This window comes from Calliopsis andreniformis, chromosome 2 (assembly GCF_051401765.1).
Source record: "Calliopsis andreniformis isolate RMS-2024a chromosome 2, iyCalAndr_principal, whole genome shotgun sequence".
Taxonomy (NCBI): domain Eukaryota; kingdom Metazoa; phylum Arthropoda; class Insecta; order Hymenoptera; family Andrenidae; genus Calliopsis; species Calliopsis andreniformis.
The window spans coordinates 16,109,629-16,125,003 of NC_135063.1; the positions used below are offsets into that span (position 1 = coordinate 16,109,629).

The 15,375-nt window shown below is 31.3% G+C and overlaps 5 protein-coding genes across 6 annotated transcripts; 2 read left to right on the forward strand and 3 right to left on the reverse strand.

Annotated features, from left to right (window-relative positions):
* Positions 1–545: 545 nt before the first annotated feature.
* Positions 546–4,389, forward strand: Hyccin (PI4KA lipid kinase complex subunit hyccin). The gene is made up of 9 exons (XM_076388670.1): positions 546–707; positions 1,053–1,187; positions 1,489–1,614; positions 1,698–1,915; positions 1,983–2,129; positions 2,207–2,337; positions 2,416–2,532; positions 3,048–3,549; positions 4,269–4,389. Coding segments are annotated over exons 1-9 (1,527 nt in total). The 5' UTR covers positions 546–557; the 3' UTR covers positions 4,270–4,389.
* A 3,668-nt stretch (positions 4,390–8,057) lies between these two features.
* Positions 8,058–9,934, reverse strand: LOC143188117 (uncharacterized). Its single transcript, XM_076392187.1, has 8 exons — positions 9,779–9,934; positions 9,531–9,672; positions 9,255–9,463; positions 9,042–9,188; positions 8,741–8,976; positions 8,475–8,660; positions 8,243–8,405; positions 8,058–8,164 (listed from the first exon to the last, which is right to left on the reverse strand). Exons 1-8 carry the CDS (start codon positions 9,932–9,934, stop codon positions 8,129–8,131), a joined length of 1,275 nt encoding a protein of 424 aa, XP_076248302.1. The 3' UTR covers positions 8,058–8,128.
* A 418-nt stretch (positions 9,935–10,352) lies between these two features.
* On the forward strand, positions 10,353–13,007 carry Grasp65 (Golgi reassembly-stacking protein 2). Of its 2 annotated transcripts, none has more exons than XM_076392101.1 (7): positions 10,353–10,542; positions 10,782–10,862; positions 10,929–11,132; positions 11,260–11,477; positions 11,577–11,661; positions 11,739–12,036; positions 12,183–13,007. In XM_076392101.1, the coding sequence occupies exons 1-7, from the start codon at positions 10,480–10,482 to the stop codon at positions 12,527–12,529; spliced, it is 1,296 nt and encodes a 431-aa protein (XP_076248216.1). In that variant the 5' UTR covers positions 10,353–10,479; the 3' UTR covers positions 12,530–13,007. The 2 variants fall into 2 exon arrangements, with proteins under 2 accessions (XP_076248216.1, XP_076248217.1); XM_076392102.1 differs by having other exon boundaries at positions 10,407–10,542; positions 10,782–10,812.
* Positions 13,008–13,183: 176 nt separating this feature from the next.
* On the reverse strand, positions 13,184–13,925 carry Np15.6 (NADH dehydrogenase [ubiquinone] 1 beta subcomplex subunit NP15.6). Its single transcript, XM_076392103.1, has one exon. It carries the CDS (start codon positions 13,737–13,739, stop codon positions 13,305–13,307), a length of 435 nt encoding a protein of 144 aa, XP_076248218.1. The 5' UTR covers positions 13,740–13,925; the 3' UTR covers positions 13,184–13,304.
* A 206-nt stretch (positions 13,926–14,131) lies between these two features.
* LOC143188171 (uncharacterized) lies at positions 14,132–15,128 on the reverse strand. The gene is made up of 5 exons (XM_076392257.1): positions 14,967–15,128; positions 14,774–14,895; positions 14,572–14,693; positions 14,411–14,487; positions 14,132–14,320 (listed from the first exon to the last, which is right to left on the reverse strand). The coding sequence occupies exons 1-5, from the start codon at positions 15,091–15,093 to the stop codon at positions 14,166–14,168; spliced, it is 603 nt and encodes a 200-aa protein (XP_076248372.1). The 5' UTR covers positions 15,094–15,128; the 3' UTR covers positions 14,132–14,165.
* Positions 15,129–15,375: the final 247 nt, after the last annotated feature.

Here is a 15,375-nt window from a genome sequence, read left to right on the forward strand (position 1 = left end):
ACACCAGTCGACACGATTCGAATAATGCCGAACTCTGTTTCATATCTACATAGGCGCGCATCTATGTGTAGCTATTCAATCATAGTAGTTACAAGTGTCAGACTCGCGAGTGAGAATCGAGTGTTATTCGAGGAAGGCATGGAGGTAATTAAGAGGTGTTACAGTATGAATCCGAATAAGTTTAAGCTGTTTTGATTTTCGTTGGTTGAGAAGACAGTGAGCATTATCCGAAACGAGAGATTCAAATTTAAGACACTGAAATCACGGATGACAGCGACATTAAGCGATGTTAACGTTTTATGTTATCACAGTTGCCGATCGTAAACCGTTTGATACTTGAACTCGTACCAATTTCTTATTATCAGTTCGATAATATTCTTATTGATTTGAACATAAGAATCGCACGGTCGCAGCATGATTTCCAGGAATCGCTTGTCGGTGGTGAACGACCTTTGAAGTTGGAATGATTATTAAAGCGTTAAACACTTTGCTTTGGATGCCGAGATTCTTGATCAACAAGATCCTGATTTATTGACACAGGCGAGACGAAAGTAAAAATGACGGAGAGTTTAATAAACGAATGGCTGACAGACTGTGCGGATGTCTCACCGTCCAAACTGCATACTTTTGCCACCACTTTGCTGCAAGACAACGAAATTGTTAGAGCCTTGTATGTGCTCCTGGAAGAGCGTAGTAAATATAGCCAGGTAGTATGTTGTGGTACATAAGAACAAATTAATAATTTGTTAATCATTATCATACCAAGGTAAAATCACCTTGATGAGCTTGGAGAAAGATTTTTAAATTTTAAATTTAAAAGTTTGAAAATTTGAAAGTTTGAAAGTTTGAATGTTTGAAAGTTTGAAAGTTTGAAAGTTTGAAAGTTTGAAAATTTGAAAATTTGAAAATTTGAAAGTTTAATAGACTCAGGATTTGCAGTTGTACATTTGAAAATTCAAAATTGCTTGGTATGCTAAGGGTTAAAAGTAGAACTATGTATTTCTGAATTACATTTCATGTTGTTTCATTAATAATTTCTTTATTGATTACAGTTAGTGGACACAGTATGTGACCAGTTGTATAATTTCTGTCGTTCCCGGGAAACAGAATTACAGAGGTTTACCTTACAGTTCTTACCAACACTGATATACATTTACTTGAATTCTGCAGCTCATGGTGATATTAAGGTAAGAATATGTAATTATAGGTGGAGCATGATTGCACATAGACCTTGTTAATAAAGCTTTATGAGGCCATAATGTTAGAAGTGTATAAAAACCACTGTTACATAACACAGATTAAGTAGAACTGCATAAAACAACAATTGTATCATTCATTTGATTCTAGAGTAAGAGTATAAATAGCAAATGATTTATAATATTACTGAAGAATTACTATTTTCATAGTAAAATAAACTATAATTTTTATCTTGCTTTTTAAATGCATAAAAAATCAGTCTATTTAATTTGTAATTTATACTTTTTATAGAATTGTCGATCTGTAGAAACACTACTGATTGGATTGTACAATCTGGAAATAATGGATAAATCTGGACAGCAGAAGGTCATTTCCTTCAGATTACCATCACTTGCCATGTATTCTATATTTCATGAGGTATACACTTTATTATACATAGATATTTACATATCACTTCATTGTAATAGTTTTACAATTAATTATTTATGTATTGTTTACAGCCTGCAAGTTTAGCACCTGCTTCTCTGACAGAGAGTGCAGTACGTAGATTTGAAGAATGCAATACAAAACTAGTTAGCTGGGGACCGTTGCAGCAAGTGGAAACATTAAATGCTCAGAACAGATTGAAAGTTATGACTGCTCTTCTGTTCATTTACAATCAACAGCTCGGTTATATGAGCAAATTTGCTTTAGAACAATTGTGTAAAGTCGCTACCAAGTAAGAAAACTTTTACGATTTCCTCATGTTCTATCAGAATATCGGTTCATTTGTTGATTTATTATAGGCTCGTTACCCAAGGGTTTATGAAACCGGGACATCATCAACGATCTTCTTACGGAAGCGAGTCTAGTTTCGTCCCAAGGCTTCTACCTCGTATACCCGTGTCCAGTCAATTTCTCCTAGAATTTTTACACGCTGTTTATTTTGCTATGTGCGTGATACATACTACTCTTTTATTAACAACACATTCGATTTCTGAAGAAAGTGAGAAATAATATTTGTTAACAGGTATAATGACTGTTGGTATTTAGGAAATCAGGCAGTAGAAGATATTCATAATCGAGCATGTTATGAGACATATCCAGACGTTATGCTAGTCACGAATGCTATACGTAATTCTGCCAGCACCGGACCATCGGGTATGTGAAGTTTAGATCCGAATACAGCCATCTCTTTTTCAGAAGACTAATTATAAAAAAATATTTCATTTGTTTTAGGTCAACCTAGTGATGGACCAATTGGCGTTAGTGTTGCGTTATCGCCAGCAACTGCAACTGCGACGATATCTAAATCCATGATTACGAATGCTTCGTTCCGCGCTAAAAAATTACCAGGTATGTGTCTAAGAATTATAAATAACTTCCTATTAATATGCACAGTATAAAGTCTGGTTTTTTTGTTAAATTATTTATGACTATCCAGCATGTTGTCGAGTGTTGTACAGCAATTGCCCAGATAGAATGCACTAAAATAATACTTGAATAACGATTAAAAATTTCATATTGGGAAATCTTGTTTAAATAGAAATTTAAGATGAATATATCATGTGTACAATAACGTATACAGAATCGAAGATGCATGAATATAATGTATGTCTATTATAGGAAACATTTCGCATGTGAATTTGTCCTTGTACATATATTTTAGTTTATGTCTAGGAATTAATGTAATCGTTATTAGGGATTATCTTGTCCTAGATTCGCGTTAGTGAAAATTGTTTCTTTTCTATGAAAATTATTCTTCTATCTAAGAGATATATCTTGAACGCATGAAACTCATATTCGAGCACACATTTAACAAAGTACCTGGATTCAGCAAATATGCATTGGTTGCAAACATGTGTCATTAGACGATCTGGATGAGAAGTTATTTGCGGCTGAACTGAGCGCCACTCAACTTGAAAAGCAACAGCAACCGGCAGTATCCAGCAGTACGAGGCGGTTCCCTTGGCATTGGAAGCACTCACTTCCGATTTCAAACGAGGAAGATGCCGGAGTGAGAAAAGTCAGTTCTTCCTCCTCGTTGGAGAACGCTAGACGGGGGAGCGCGTGCAGTGTTCAGAGTTTACCAAACAAGTCCTCTCCCAAAAAGAACAAAGAGCATTCGAAAAGAAATCGATCTGAGAACTATGAGGATCACAATTCGAAAACTAAAGTGAGAAAAGAGCACAGAGAAAACGCTGATTTAAAAGCTTACGAAGAGAACAAGATGAACTCTGGTTCACATTTATATAGCGTATTGGAAGAGCAAGTTCTAGGAGAAATGATCCATAAATCGATGGAAAATTTATATTTGGAAGACAATAAATCAGTGAATTTTCGTACGACTGCTGCGCTGTCAACGAATACATGGTACTGGTGGTTCAGTTTCAGCACCTTAGGATCACTAAATTTTACTTTATATAAACTTTCTTCAGCAATCACGCGGCAGATTAGCTGTTACACTATGTAACGTTAAGCAGTTTTAATTAGCAGCAATTTATGCATTTATTCATGAATTCGTTTCAGAGGTACCATCATTCTTAGAGAAGAGAAAAGTCAAGCCTAACATATTTTGTATATTCAAGTGCACATGATGGGAAACTGCATGCAGTTTTGGCACGTTTGTTAGCACTGAAGATATTGAATTTATTCTAGTGCAGGTTCATCCTAATTCCTTCACGTTTCCTTTCCTATTATCCTTAGCTTAAATCGTTTCAATTTTTACGTTAAGACATGAATAGACATAATTATATTATCACAGTGTACGATCTACCTATTGCGCCTGTTTTTTCTTGTCCGATCATCTTTCGTCTGTTTACGAATTGTGTACAAAACAATTGCCTTTCTTATATTATACGTATGAAACAAATGTGTGTACATATCATTATCAAAATAGAATATAATCATGTTTACTTTAAATTCAGAAAGCTTAGTATTGTGAAGTTTATGCTATTTTTCGCTTTACACAAAATGCCTAAATCCTTATATTTGCTTCAGTTCCACAGTGTTTTGATATATACTTTTAACATACTTTTGTCGATACAGGGAAATAATGTAATCCTGTATAATGTTCTTTTTTTTTTGTTTAGATGATATACCCATTCAAGTAACGAAAGAAGATTCTGGAGTAGGAGAAGGTAAGGGTAATCTTGTATCGATCACAGAGGAAGAATCTGCAGAACCAAACAGAGTTACCTCCATTTGACAATCGAAGGAACAAAAGACTGTATCAAAGCTCACGAATTTCCCAGTACTTGGGAAAAAGCCTCGGGAGAAGGACGTTAAGGTAACGAAGAGTGCTCATATTAATATATCTGACAAAGAAAAGAAGCTCGGATTTCAGACAACTTCAAAGGAGATGATTAAAGGTAGTTCCTCGATGTTACATAGTGAATCGACAGAAATTGATGGAAATATTAATGGGTGTTCGATCAGGAAACGGAACAGTAATGTAGAAAATAATCCAATTGCAGTAGACACTAACGTTTCATTAATTGATGGAGAATGTCTTGCGTTGGGAGGCGATATAGATAATACTAATATTGAAACTCCTATTAATTTAAGAACACATAACGAAACGGAACCACTGACTTCGTCTATTCAAGTCAGCACGGTTTGAATTAGATTTATATAAAGTGAAAACAATAAATCAGTAGTGAGCTATACGACTCACAAAAGGTGAGCAAAACTCCGCTGTTTCCCTCGTACTTTCATTCTTGTTTTTTTCAAAATCGCCTCAAGTATCTGAAGATTCAGCAGGAGTAAAGGATTCACTTTGTGAACCAAGTAACCACGATGTTTTCTTTTTGCATCTCTCGTACATAGTCTTTACTATTCTTACAATCCAAGTAATGTGACTTTAAGTAAAGAATATTGTACACAGAGTTATTCCAGAAATGGCTCATTACTATACTGATCTCTGTAATTAGTTTAAACGATTAAGAGAAAAACATAATGGGGAAGGGAACAATAAATTAATAATACGCGTTTTGTTTAAATGGGGGTAAATCTATGTATACTAAACATTTTTCTTAATGTACATTCACAATGTATTTGATTATGCTTCTTAGAAAAAACATGGTAGATACTTTTCTTGATAAAAAGAAACAGAAATGATAATTGATCTAACATTTCACTGTTTCATTGTAGACATCAATATTTTCAAATTATAGAGAATGTACTTATTTATATTATTCCCTAAATTATACTTATTATCAAATTAAATAGTATTGTATTTCATATTTAAAACGTACAGTTGTATTGTGCTTGTGTTAGAATTTTTTTATTTGCAAGATATAAAATACTATACTGCAAGTGAGAAGAAGGCAATTATATTTATATGAGGGCCAATGATTTAATTCCATATTTTATGGAAAAAAATGAATCAAAGGTGTTTCCTATTTTCCTAAAAAATATGGTTTATTATTTCATCGTCAAAATTTCGAGTGCGATTAGAATGCTGTGACTGACTTGACTGTTTCAACAGCATAAAAATAAACTTAAAGAAATCTTGCGATTTTCCTAACAATTCTATTTTCTACAATGTGTCTTTATGCTTAGAATTGCCTGTTATGTTTAGATGAAAATGTGTTTTTGTATAAATTTCTAAATGAAAAAATCTTTTAACTAATGTCATGTCTGTGTAGTAGCAGATTTTTAATGATTTGTATTAATACTTTGCCATAACTATTATAACCATAGACCTAAGGTCTTTTAATTCATAAATTTATTTACTCTGCATGATTTTCATTGGTATTCCATTAACATAATCATGTAAATTATACTGAATTGCACTTGAAGTGAAGCTGAACAAAATTTCCCAGAAAATTAATCTTAATTCATACAGTATTTGAATTCGTGAATACATGCTGTGATAGCAAATATTTTCTTTAAGAAAAATTTAGTTTAACATTACTCAAATATCGAGAGAAGTTAGTGGACTTTGATTAACACAAAAAGTATTTTAAAACACACAATAAATGGTAAGATGAAAACTTGGAATTGGTATTTACTTGAAAAGACTGTACAATTGCATCACGTTATTAATTAGTCTAATATAAAGGTAAAAGTTATGATTTTCTTAACTAATCAGAGTGTTCAATGAAACGTTATACACGTGTTAATATCAAAATAACAAAAGCTATACAATAACTTCACACAGACGTGCGTTTAAAGTAATTATTTAACTCCTGAAACTATGGATGATATATACTTTTTATAAAAATTACAGCATTTTGTTTTTATTCCTTTTTTATTGTTAAATTAATCTATACTGTGCAAAACATCCACATTAAAAGTAATCTATGAGAAAGTCCCTTATCATGAGTAAGACTTAAACAAAACTAGGTAAACTCTTTCTAATAACTATATCTAGTATACTTTGTAGAACAATGGCAAATTTGAAACAAATAGTTTTTTATGTCATTTGGAAATCCTATATCGATAATTCATTGTTAATAATCTTCAGAGATACAAAACTGAAAAGTTAATAGATTAATTGATTAACATAAAAAAAAGAGAAAAACAATTTAGTTTTCTGTATCACTGCCATATAGTGTAATTTAATCAAATGGATTATACCGACGACTTAAGTTTACAAATTTAGTTGAATGTATACTATATTGTATTCGACGTATACACCTGGACGCACGCATACGAATTTGCGAGAAGCTATAACATTTAAACGAAATGAATAAGGAGTAATGCAAATTGTAAGAAGTAACATAGAACAGCACAGAAAAAAAATAAGAGTAGTATTGTAAAGATAAGTTAAAATGTTCATTGTATTTATCGAGGCGTACTTGTACAAAACGCAGAAGAAAGGGGAATTGGTAAATATGTAAGAAATGTAATATTTGATGTACATTTTCGAGCTATTCATTGTTTGGCAAAGAATTGCCCTCTACTGTATAAATATGTGACAAATTTTTTTGTGCACTTAGCTCTTTTGTGTATTAGTATTATCTTTGCATACAGAAAATATATGTACAATGCGATTTCACGAGAAAGATATTAGTGTTATTCATAGAATATGGAATAATGCAGATTATATATAATCGTAACAATCCATGTATATGCCAGTATAAATATTGTACATTGTTTTAGTTTGTAATCATGCTGTTAATGCTTGTTACATTGTTGAAGCTGTCAATATGTATATAATATATGAACTATTGCACAGGAGACTTGCTTAACTTTACTCATATATTTTTTTATCTTGACTATATGATTCAGTAAAAAATGAAAACGACATTTTAAGATATTGGCAAAATTTTATTAAATTATTGCAAAATTGAAATAATATTTCAATCCACAGCACAAAATGTATCACCTGTTTGTACCAGCAATTTTTTATTTTAACGTTACCACTTAGTTATTAATAATTCATTAAACACTAAATCAAGAATCGAGATTTTCAACGAACAATAGAACCTTGTGATTACAATATTTTGTACTTTGAATTCTGTGTTATCTCTGTACATAGAAAAAATTAATGTTTTTGTTTCTGTAGCAATTTTGCCTAGATTTAGTTGCGCTAAATGCTATGCATTTGTTAATAAATATCCTTATAAATTAAATTGAAAGATCATTGCAAACGCTAATGGTAAGATAATAAATATGCTAATAACGAAAGTGAAGTACTTATATTACTTCTTGTATAAAAAATATACATATATTATTGTCATCTTGCGTATTTATTATCATTCCAAGTATTACTGTTTCACAGTTACTAAATGACACAATAAAAATACTATTAAGCGAGTAGATGCAGTTAAATATGTATGTACATATATTATTGATTCTGTAAAAATATTGTTAATATATGTAATTAAACAATTTGTGAAAAACAAATGCTATTTGAACCTTATTTATTACATATTTACACTACATTTTGTTACTGGTTTTATCAAAAAAAAAAAATATATATAGTATTTTATCTCACTGTATCTTACTCATATGTCCATGTTTTCCTCAAAGCCTTCTCCTATTAATATAAAAAATGTATAAGCTAAAAAAAATAAATAAACATGTGTATGTGTTTCACTCTTGAAAGTAAACTTACATTTAAGATCTCCTTATCATAGAGCTCTTGATAATTCTTAATAATTACTGCCGTTTCTTCTTCTAGTTTTTTTATAGCACTTTGTGTTTTCCTCAACTTTGAACTGTCCGTGTTATATTGAAGTAGCATTTCTTCTAACTTTTCTTTGCATAACTTTTTCTCACTGTAAATAATAACGAACTTTTGAAAGTGTAATTGAAAATATGATTACATTTATTGTAATTTAAAGTACCTTAGTAACTGGGAACTTAAACTACGTAAGGGAGAAAGGCGTTCTTCACATTGTGCTTGAAGTGCATCTATTTCCTTCTCCTGTTTTTCATTTTTTTGAGTTTTTAATTTTATTTCAAATTCCTTAACATCTCCTCTAAGTATTTTAACTTGTTTAGATATAGTATCTTCCTGTTCATTTATCTTTCTAAAAACAGATATACAAATTGTGATAAAGCAAGATCTTAATTTAATTAGATATATATTAAAAAATAGCTATATACCCACTTCAATTTCTCATTTATATCTCGTACTTCACCAAATTTCTCTAACTGCTTTTTAATGAAATTTAAAATACTCTCTTTTTGCTCAATTGAATGTTTCTTATCTTGAACTTCCACTTCCATTTTTGTCCGCTCTTCAACTTTGGAATCTTGCTGCTTTTCTAATTCATTTAAACGGTTTTTGTATCGTTCAGGAGACTTCACAATCTTTGATTGTAATTCAGATATGGTTTTGCTTAACTGCAACCACATTTAAGTTAAATTGTATATATATTTTCAACTTTATTTTTCATTTGTTAACTTACTGTCCTAGCCTGTGCCTTATAAGATCTACAAAGCTCCAATGCATCTTGTTTTTTCCTCTCTGCTGTAGTCAATTTTGTTGTTAATTCAATTTCTTGCTTCTTATTTTTCTCAAGTTTTGATTGTACATTTTTAATCTCAGCAATATACTAAAAACAAATAATACAGATACACATTCAAAATAAAGAAAGAATAAAGCTTATTAGATGAAATACCTTATCCTTCAATGACAATTGCTTTGCTGTGTGCAGTGCCCTATCATTCCTAGATTTTAACAATTCATTCTTCTTTTCTAACATGTCTTGCAACATTTTTGCTTTATTTTGAATTTCATTGATTTTGTCTTGTATATCTGACTCTTTATTAGTTGCATACAATATAAAATTTGCAAGAAATTTTGCTTGTTTACGTATTCTTTTTAAACCTAGACAATGGGATCATATTTATCACTTTCATAATCTTAAAAATTAAATACATTTTTTAAAACAAACCTGGACTAATAATGTCAGTAATACATAGGTCTTTGATGTATATTCGATCACATATCTGTACCATAGCAATATGCAAATTTATAAGCCCAATTATATCAGTTTCTTCGCAATGTAACATTACATTCTGCTGTTCCATTGTTGGCTAAAGAAATAATTAAAGTAATTTAATAAAATGAAGATTATTATTACTAAAAAGAATGAAAGTACTCTAAACAATATTATAAATAATGTCAATTTATAGTACCCACTTTGTCAATTGCGCTAACATCAATATAAAATCTTCTTAAAAATGTGGTAATGAGGTTGACAACAAATTCTTCTGTAGGATTTTTCAAATCATCTATACTTGATGGGAGATTGGCTTCGAGTAGAACATTGTGAATTTGTTCTATATCTGAGTCCATTGTCTTTAATAAAAAATGCTATTTGCTACTTCTTTTATACGATCAATATGACTTTCAAAATTATCGTGATAGCCAGTAAAAGAGTCCTTTTATCAACAGTTCGTTTTTGAACTGATTCAAACATAAAACGCATGCGTAGGGATCTCACATCTCAGACTGCAGACTCTGAAAGTTATGATGCATTTTCAATATTTAAAAAAGAAGGTAGAGTAACATATAGAATGTTTAAATATCTTTACATGATTTTAAAGTAAGATTATGGAATATTCAGTTGCATGATAAAATGTAACGAGTATATTAAAGTAGAATTAGATTATATCAAGGGATTAAGGTGTGGATATTTTGTTTTTACAAAAAAAGATTGGTAACACTGAATGAGTCGTATATATATCTCAATTGCTGCATATGATAGGCTACGTCACCAACGAGTTTCCATAAACTTTGTTACATATTTTTCTATTTCAGTTATCAATTCTTGAATAATAGATATTTTGATGTTTTTTATTTCTCTAGACCAAGTGACTTAAAATACTTTCTTGTCAAAAATGGGATCTTCCCACAGTATCGAAATACCAGGAGGTGGTACAGAAGGTTACCATGTACTGAGAGTAAGGACTTGTCAAAATGATCTTAGAAAATTAGGAACGTTCTTTACAATGAAACAAATTGTCCTATAACTTAAAAAACAAAACTACTTCATAATGTAAATTGACAGAGATTTCTAGAAGTCTAGAATAATTTATGTACCTTAACTTAAAATGTGAACTTTGACCTATTCCAACATTGGTGTGGCTATTTATTTACAATGTATTTATTAAACTTGATTTCATTTTCATCATTCTAATAGGTACAGGATGGTTCTCCTGGACAGAAAGCAGGTCTGGAAGCAGTCTTTGACTTCATTGTAGCAATTGGAAATACTCGCTTGGTATAATTTCTTATTTATGTCTTCAATGAAAGAAACAAATCCCTAGTAAAAGATTTCTTTTTTTAGGACCAGGATAATGATACACTAAAAGAACTTCTTAAAAGTGGTATAGATAAAAAATTAACACTAACAGTATATAGCAGTAAATCACAATCTGTAAGGCAAACTGTTATAGTACCTAGTCTTACATGGGGTGGACAGGGTCTTCTTGGAATTAGTGTAAGGTTTTGTTCTTTTGAAGGTTCCAATGAGAATGTTTGGCACGTTCTTGTAAGTATATAATGTAATAAAATAAAGTTATATATGAATTATCTCCCGATTCACTAAAAAATTTGAAACAGTGTATTTACTAAAAAATAATACCATTAAAGGAATTCTTGTCAATTTTGTTGAACAGGAAGTACATCCATCTTCTCCTGCTGAAAAAGCAGGATTACGACCATTTACAGATTATATCATTAGTGCTGATTCTGTTTTACATGAAACTGAGGATTTATTTACTTTAATAGAGGCACATGAGTCTCGTGCACTGAAATTATATGTATACAATACAGAAGATGATTCTTGTAGAGAAGTTATAATTACACCCAATCATTCTTGGGGTGGAGAAGGAAGGTATTTACTTCAGTTCTTTATAAACATACAGATTTTGTACTTTCATTAGTTACATTGGCAACTATATATCTTTAAATATCATTCTTAATGTCTTTGTAGCTTGGGTTGTGGAATTGGATACGGATATCTTCATAGAATACCTATTAGAAACGTGCAGGAACATAAATCCAATAATTCATACATGGTATATAATTGTATTCCAAACATTATATTATGCAGAAAGGAATATTCATTTCATAATGTCATTTCCGTTTGTTTTAGAGTAATATCAAGTCTATGGCTCCAAGTCAGGTAACAACAACGAGTACTACTCACACTGGAGGAAGTAACATAGTAACTAGCATACCCCCAGGTTTTTCTATTCCACCTAATTATATTACGTCGCAAGAAAGCACCACGAAATCTGAGCTTGAAATCGCAACAACTGCGCAAACGGTGTATACACCAAGTGTACAGACATATAGTGTACCCCAATTAAATCCTGCTACTGTTGGCGGATCTACTACCACTAATTCTGTGCCTCACGTCGTGCCTACTCAGAGCACGACTGTTCCGTGTGGTAAGCCTTTCTAAATTATCTTCCAGTTATCCCAATCAAACTAAACAAAGGCTGTAGCTCTTATTTTTGGTCTCTCTAACTAAGTTAACGCAACAAAATTTTCTTGAAGCATACAGAAGAAATATTGTTTTCATTCTTATGTTTAGGTAATACTTCGTCTCATCAAAATGAAATGCCGAGTATACCCGGTATGCCCACCACCCTGCCTTTACCAACTTTTCCCACCAACGCCACGATTGTAAACGAAGCAGCTGGTACTGTTTCCCCGGCGAAAGACTTTACAACTATGCAAGGTGTACCGTCGACTGGAATACCGTATAATGTGCCTCAATCTCATGTAGTGACGACCCCGATTTCGCTGCCTGGTATGCCACCTATCACCGTCAGTGCAACTTTGCCACAGAATACATCCTTCTATGCGTCTGTTCTTCAACCAAATCAGTTGACTGGTGTTACTACAATCCCTACGTCTACAGTAACGCCAAGCCAGTAACGAGTATTTTACGTCTACGGACGTCTCTTTGTTTTATAACGAGATACAGAGTAAACGATGAAGTTAAAGTAAGAGCATAATATACATACATATATATTACGAATATGTCATTACTCGGCGCGTTTATACTTTATTACTTGTCTAAACGCAATGTACACAAGTTCTCGGTTACGTCACGAGGGATATGTAATTCTGTACATAGACAAAACTATTGATTAATCATGTGCATTAGAATTTAATTAAAAGCATTTGAAAGGAAAGTATTCTTATATGTTAACCATTCTGCATTTTACGTAACTTTGTTCTGGCATCTTCTTCTATGTATAATTTTTATCTTTTTAATCATAATGTTTTAAACAAATATACATGTAATAGTGTATATGTTACATTTGTGTAATCTAGATTATCCTTGTTATATAGGATTATGAATTCTAATACTTTATGAATAGCTAAATAAAATATTTATGTACCACTCACTCAGCTAAAATAAATAAAATTTCAAATTAATGTTATATAATCTAATGCCGAAATTGATTATTGTTTAATGTTTCTTGCATCTTGAATATACTTTAGCTTTCTCTACAAAAACCTAGGAAACTTAGACCCTTGAAACTGTCTTCCACAAAAACTTTGAACATTCATAAAAACAAAATGTTCGTGTTCACTAATATCATTTTATTATATATTACAAAGACTATTACAAGTTAAATCATTATCATTTAAATAGGACAGCTAGGACTTTTTCTCTTTTATGTACATAGTAGTTTAGCAAAGTTTAAATGATTATTTCAGTATCACCCAACTCTTCGTCGCTAGGAAGAATAATCTTTGATGGGTCTATAAGATTTGGATCAATATAAGGCAGACCATGCTCTTCTTTGTAGCGAATTTGCAAGAATGCTTCCCTTTGGGCCCAATCCTTTAATGCTGGGTCTGGCAAATATGCCAATACAAACATTCCGCCAATTAAACATATACTAACGCCTACGAAAAATGTTTGATGCATCATATGACGATCCTTTTTCTCGTCCTCCTCGTCAAATCCGTAAGAGATCCAAGTCCTCTTCACCGGATACGACTGTTCCGAAGAAGCTTCGTTTGTTTTCGGTGTAGACGATACATTACGGCACACTCTGAGACCTTTTGATGCCAAAGAGGTGAGACCATTTCTAATTCCTTGAGGACGAACGAGTCGAATCAATGTCGACATGGTTTGAATGAATGTCTTCTTGAGTTATAAGTCCGTATGTGTATATGTATAAAGACACTCGAATACAATATATGTTCGTCAACTAATAATATATCTTAACAATTTCAATAACCAAAATTAGGCATTTCCGTACATGCAATCGTGCGTACAATCACATATAATATAGAAAGGATCACACAGGTTAGAAACTGCGTCAAGCTTCGTCTAGGACATAAAGCGACATTCACAAAGGTGCCTTTTGTATTTGAGGCGCCAATTTTAAAATTCCATATAGTTAAATTTAATTTAATGATGATATTCTAATTACATAGTAAATATAAATTAATTTAATTCGTTTTTATTGTACAAATGTAATATAAAAATTGTTCATTTCTTTCAATATTGCTAATACTTAAATATTTCTACAAATACAATAACATGTTATGGCTACTGATTTTGTACTACATTTTCTTTGTTATGTACATCATTATTGTCCATGCAATTTGAAGATTGATATATTTCTTGCCACAGTAATTCAGTTAAATCTGTATTTTCACTTTTGTAATTAAAGTGATGGATATAATCTCTATTATTTGAAACATCTGTTACTAGAATTAAGGATATGTTTCTATAAATTCAGTAATGCTTTTTCAAAGAGCCTAATAATAATAAAAAAATAATTTAAAGGATACATCCTATTATGCTTTCTCGAATGTTTTCATAGTCCCAGCGTATCCTAGTCAGCTGTCTGTATAACGTTAACTTCTTTCTACAATGTGAGAATAAATTATATACCCAATTATCCATACTTTTACAAATACAAAAAACTGTACTCTTAATTTGTATCACAAACCTTCCTTTATCCAACACTTCTTGGTCATGTAAATTCCGTTTACAGCATTTAAGTTTATTTCTCTGGACTTCCAATGACTGATTTTCTTCTGAAAGTTTATTCTTCTCTACCTCCAACTCTGCCTATAAAGATATTATATTACATCTTTCCTTTTGTCTATGATGAGAGAAATAATTGTAAAAAACGATATATAGATATTTACAATAGAATCTGAATGTTTAGATAACTCGTGATTTTTGTGCTGCAATGTTTGTTTCTCAGTTTGAAGACATTGTTTCATAGAGGTTACTTTCGATGTTAATTCTTTAATTTTCAATTCATCTTCTGAAAAAAAAAGATATGTGTTTATTTACAAATAAAAAATGAAAACGAAAGAAACAGTGCAAGAGAAATACCGCTACTTAATTGATTTTGCTCTCTTTGAACATAATTAATTAACTTGACTTGTTCTTGTAGTAACTCTTTCATCTGCAAATCTGTAATTTTTAAGTGCTTGTTTTTTAAAGCCACCATGTCACCCATTCTGCCTGTGTTACTATTATTAAACAAATTATTATAAAAACATAACTTATCGAAGATAATTTCTGTTGTCAGTTAAATTTCTGTTGCTTCTGCGAAATTTAAATTGTCACTATACAGTACTGCCAATAGTAACACGAAATTTTACGATAAGCAGAGACATTCTTAGGAAATTATATTGCCTGGGATAAAAGTTATGGAGGGAAATTTAATTTTTTCTAAAGGAACACGGTTCTAGGGTTAGATCATGTTGATATCATAGCCCACCTTTGTTTTATAAAAAAA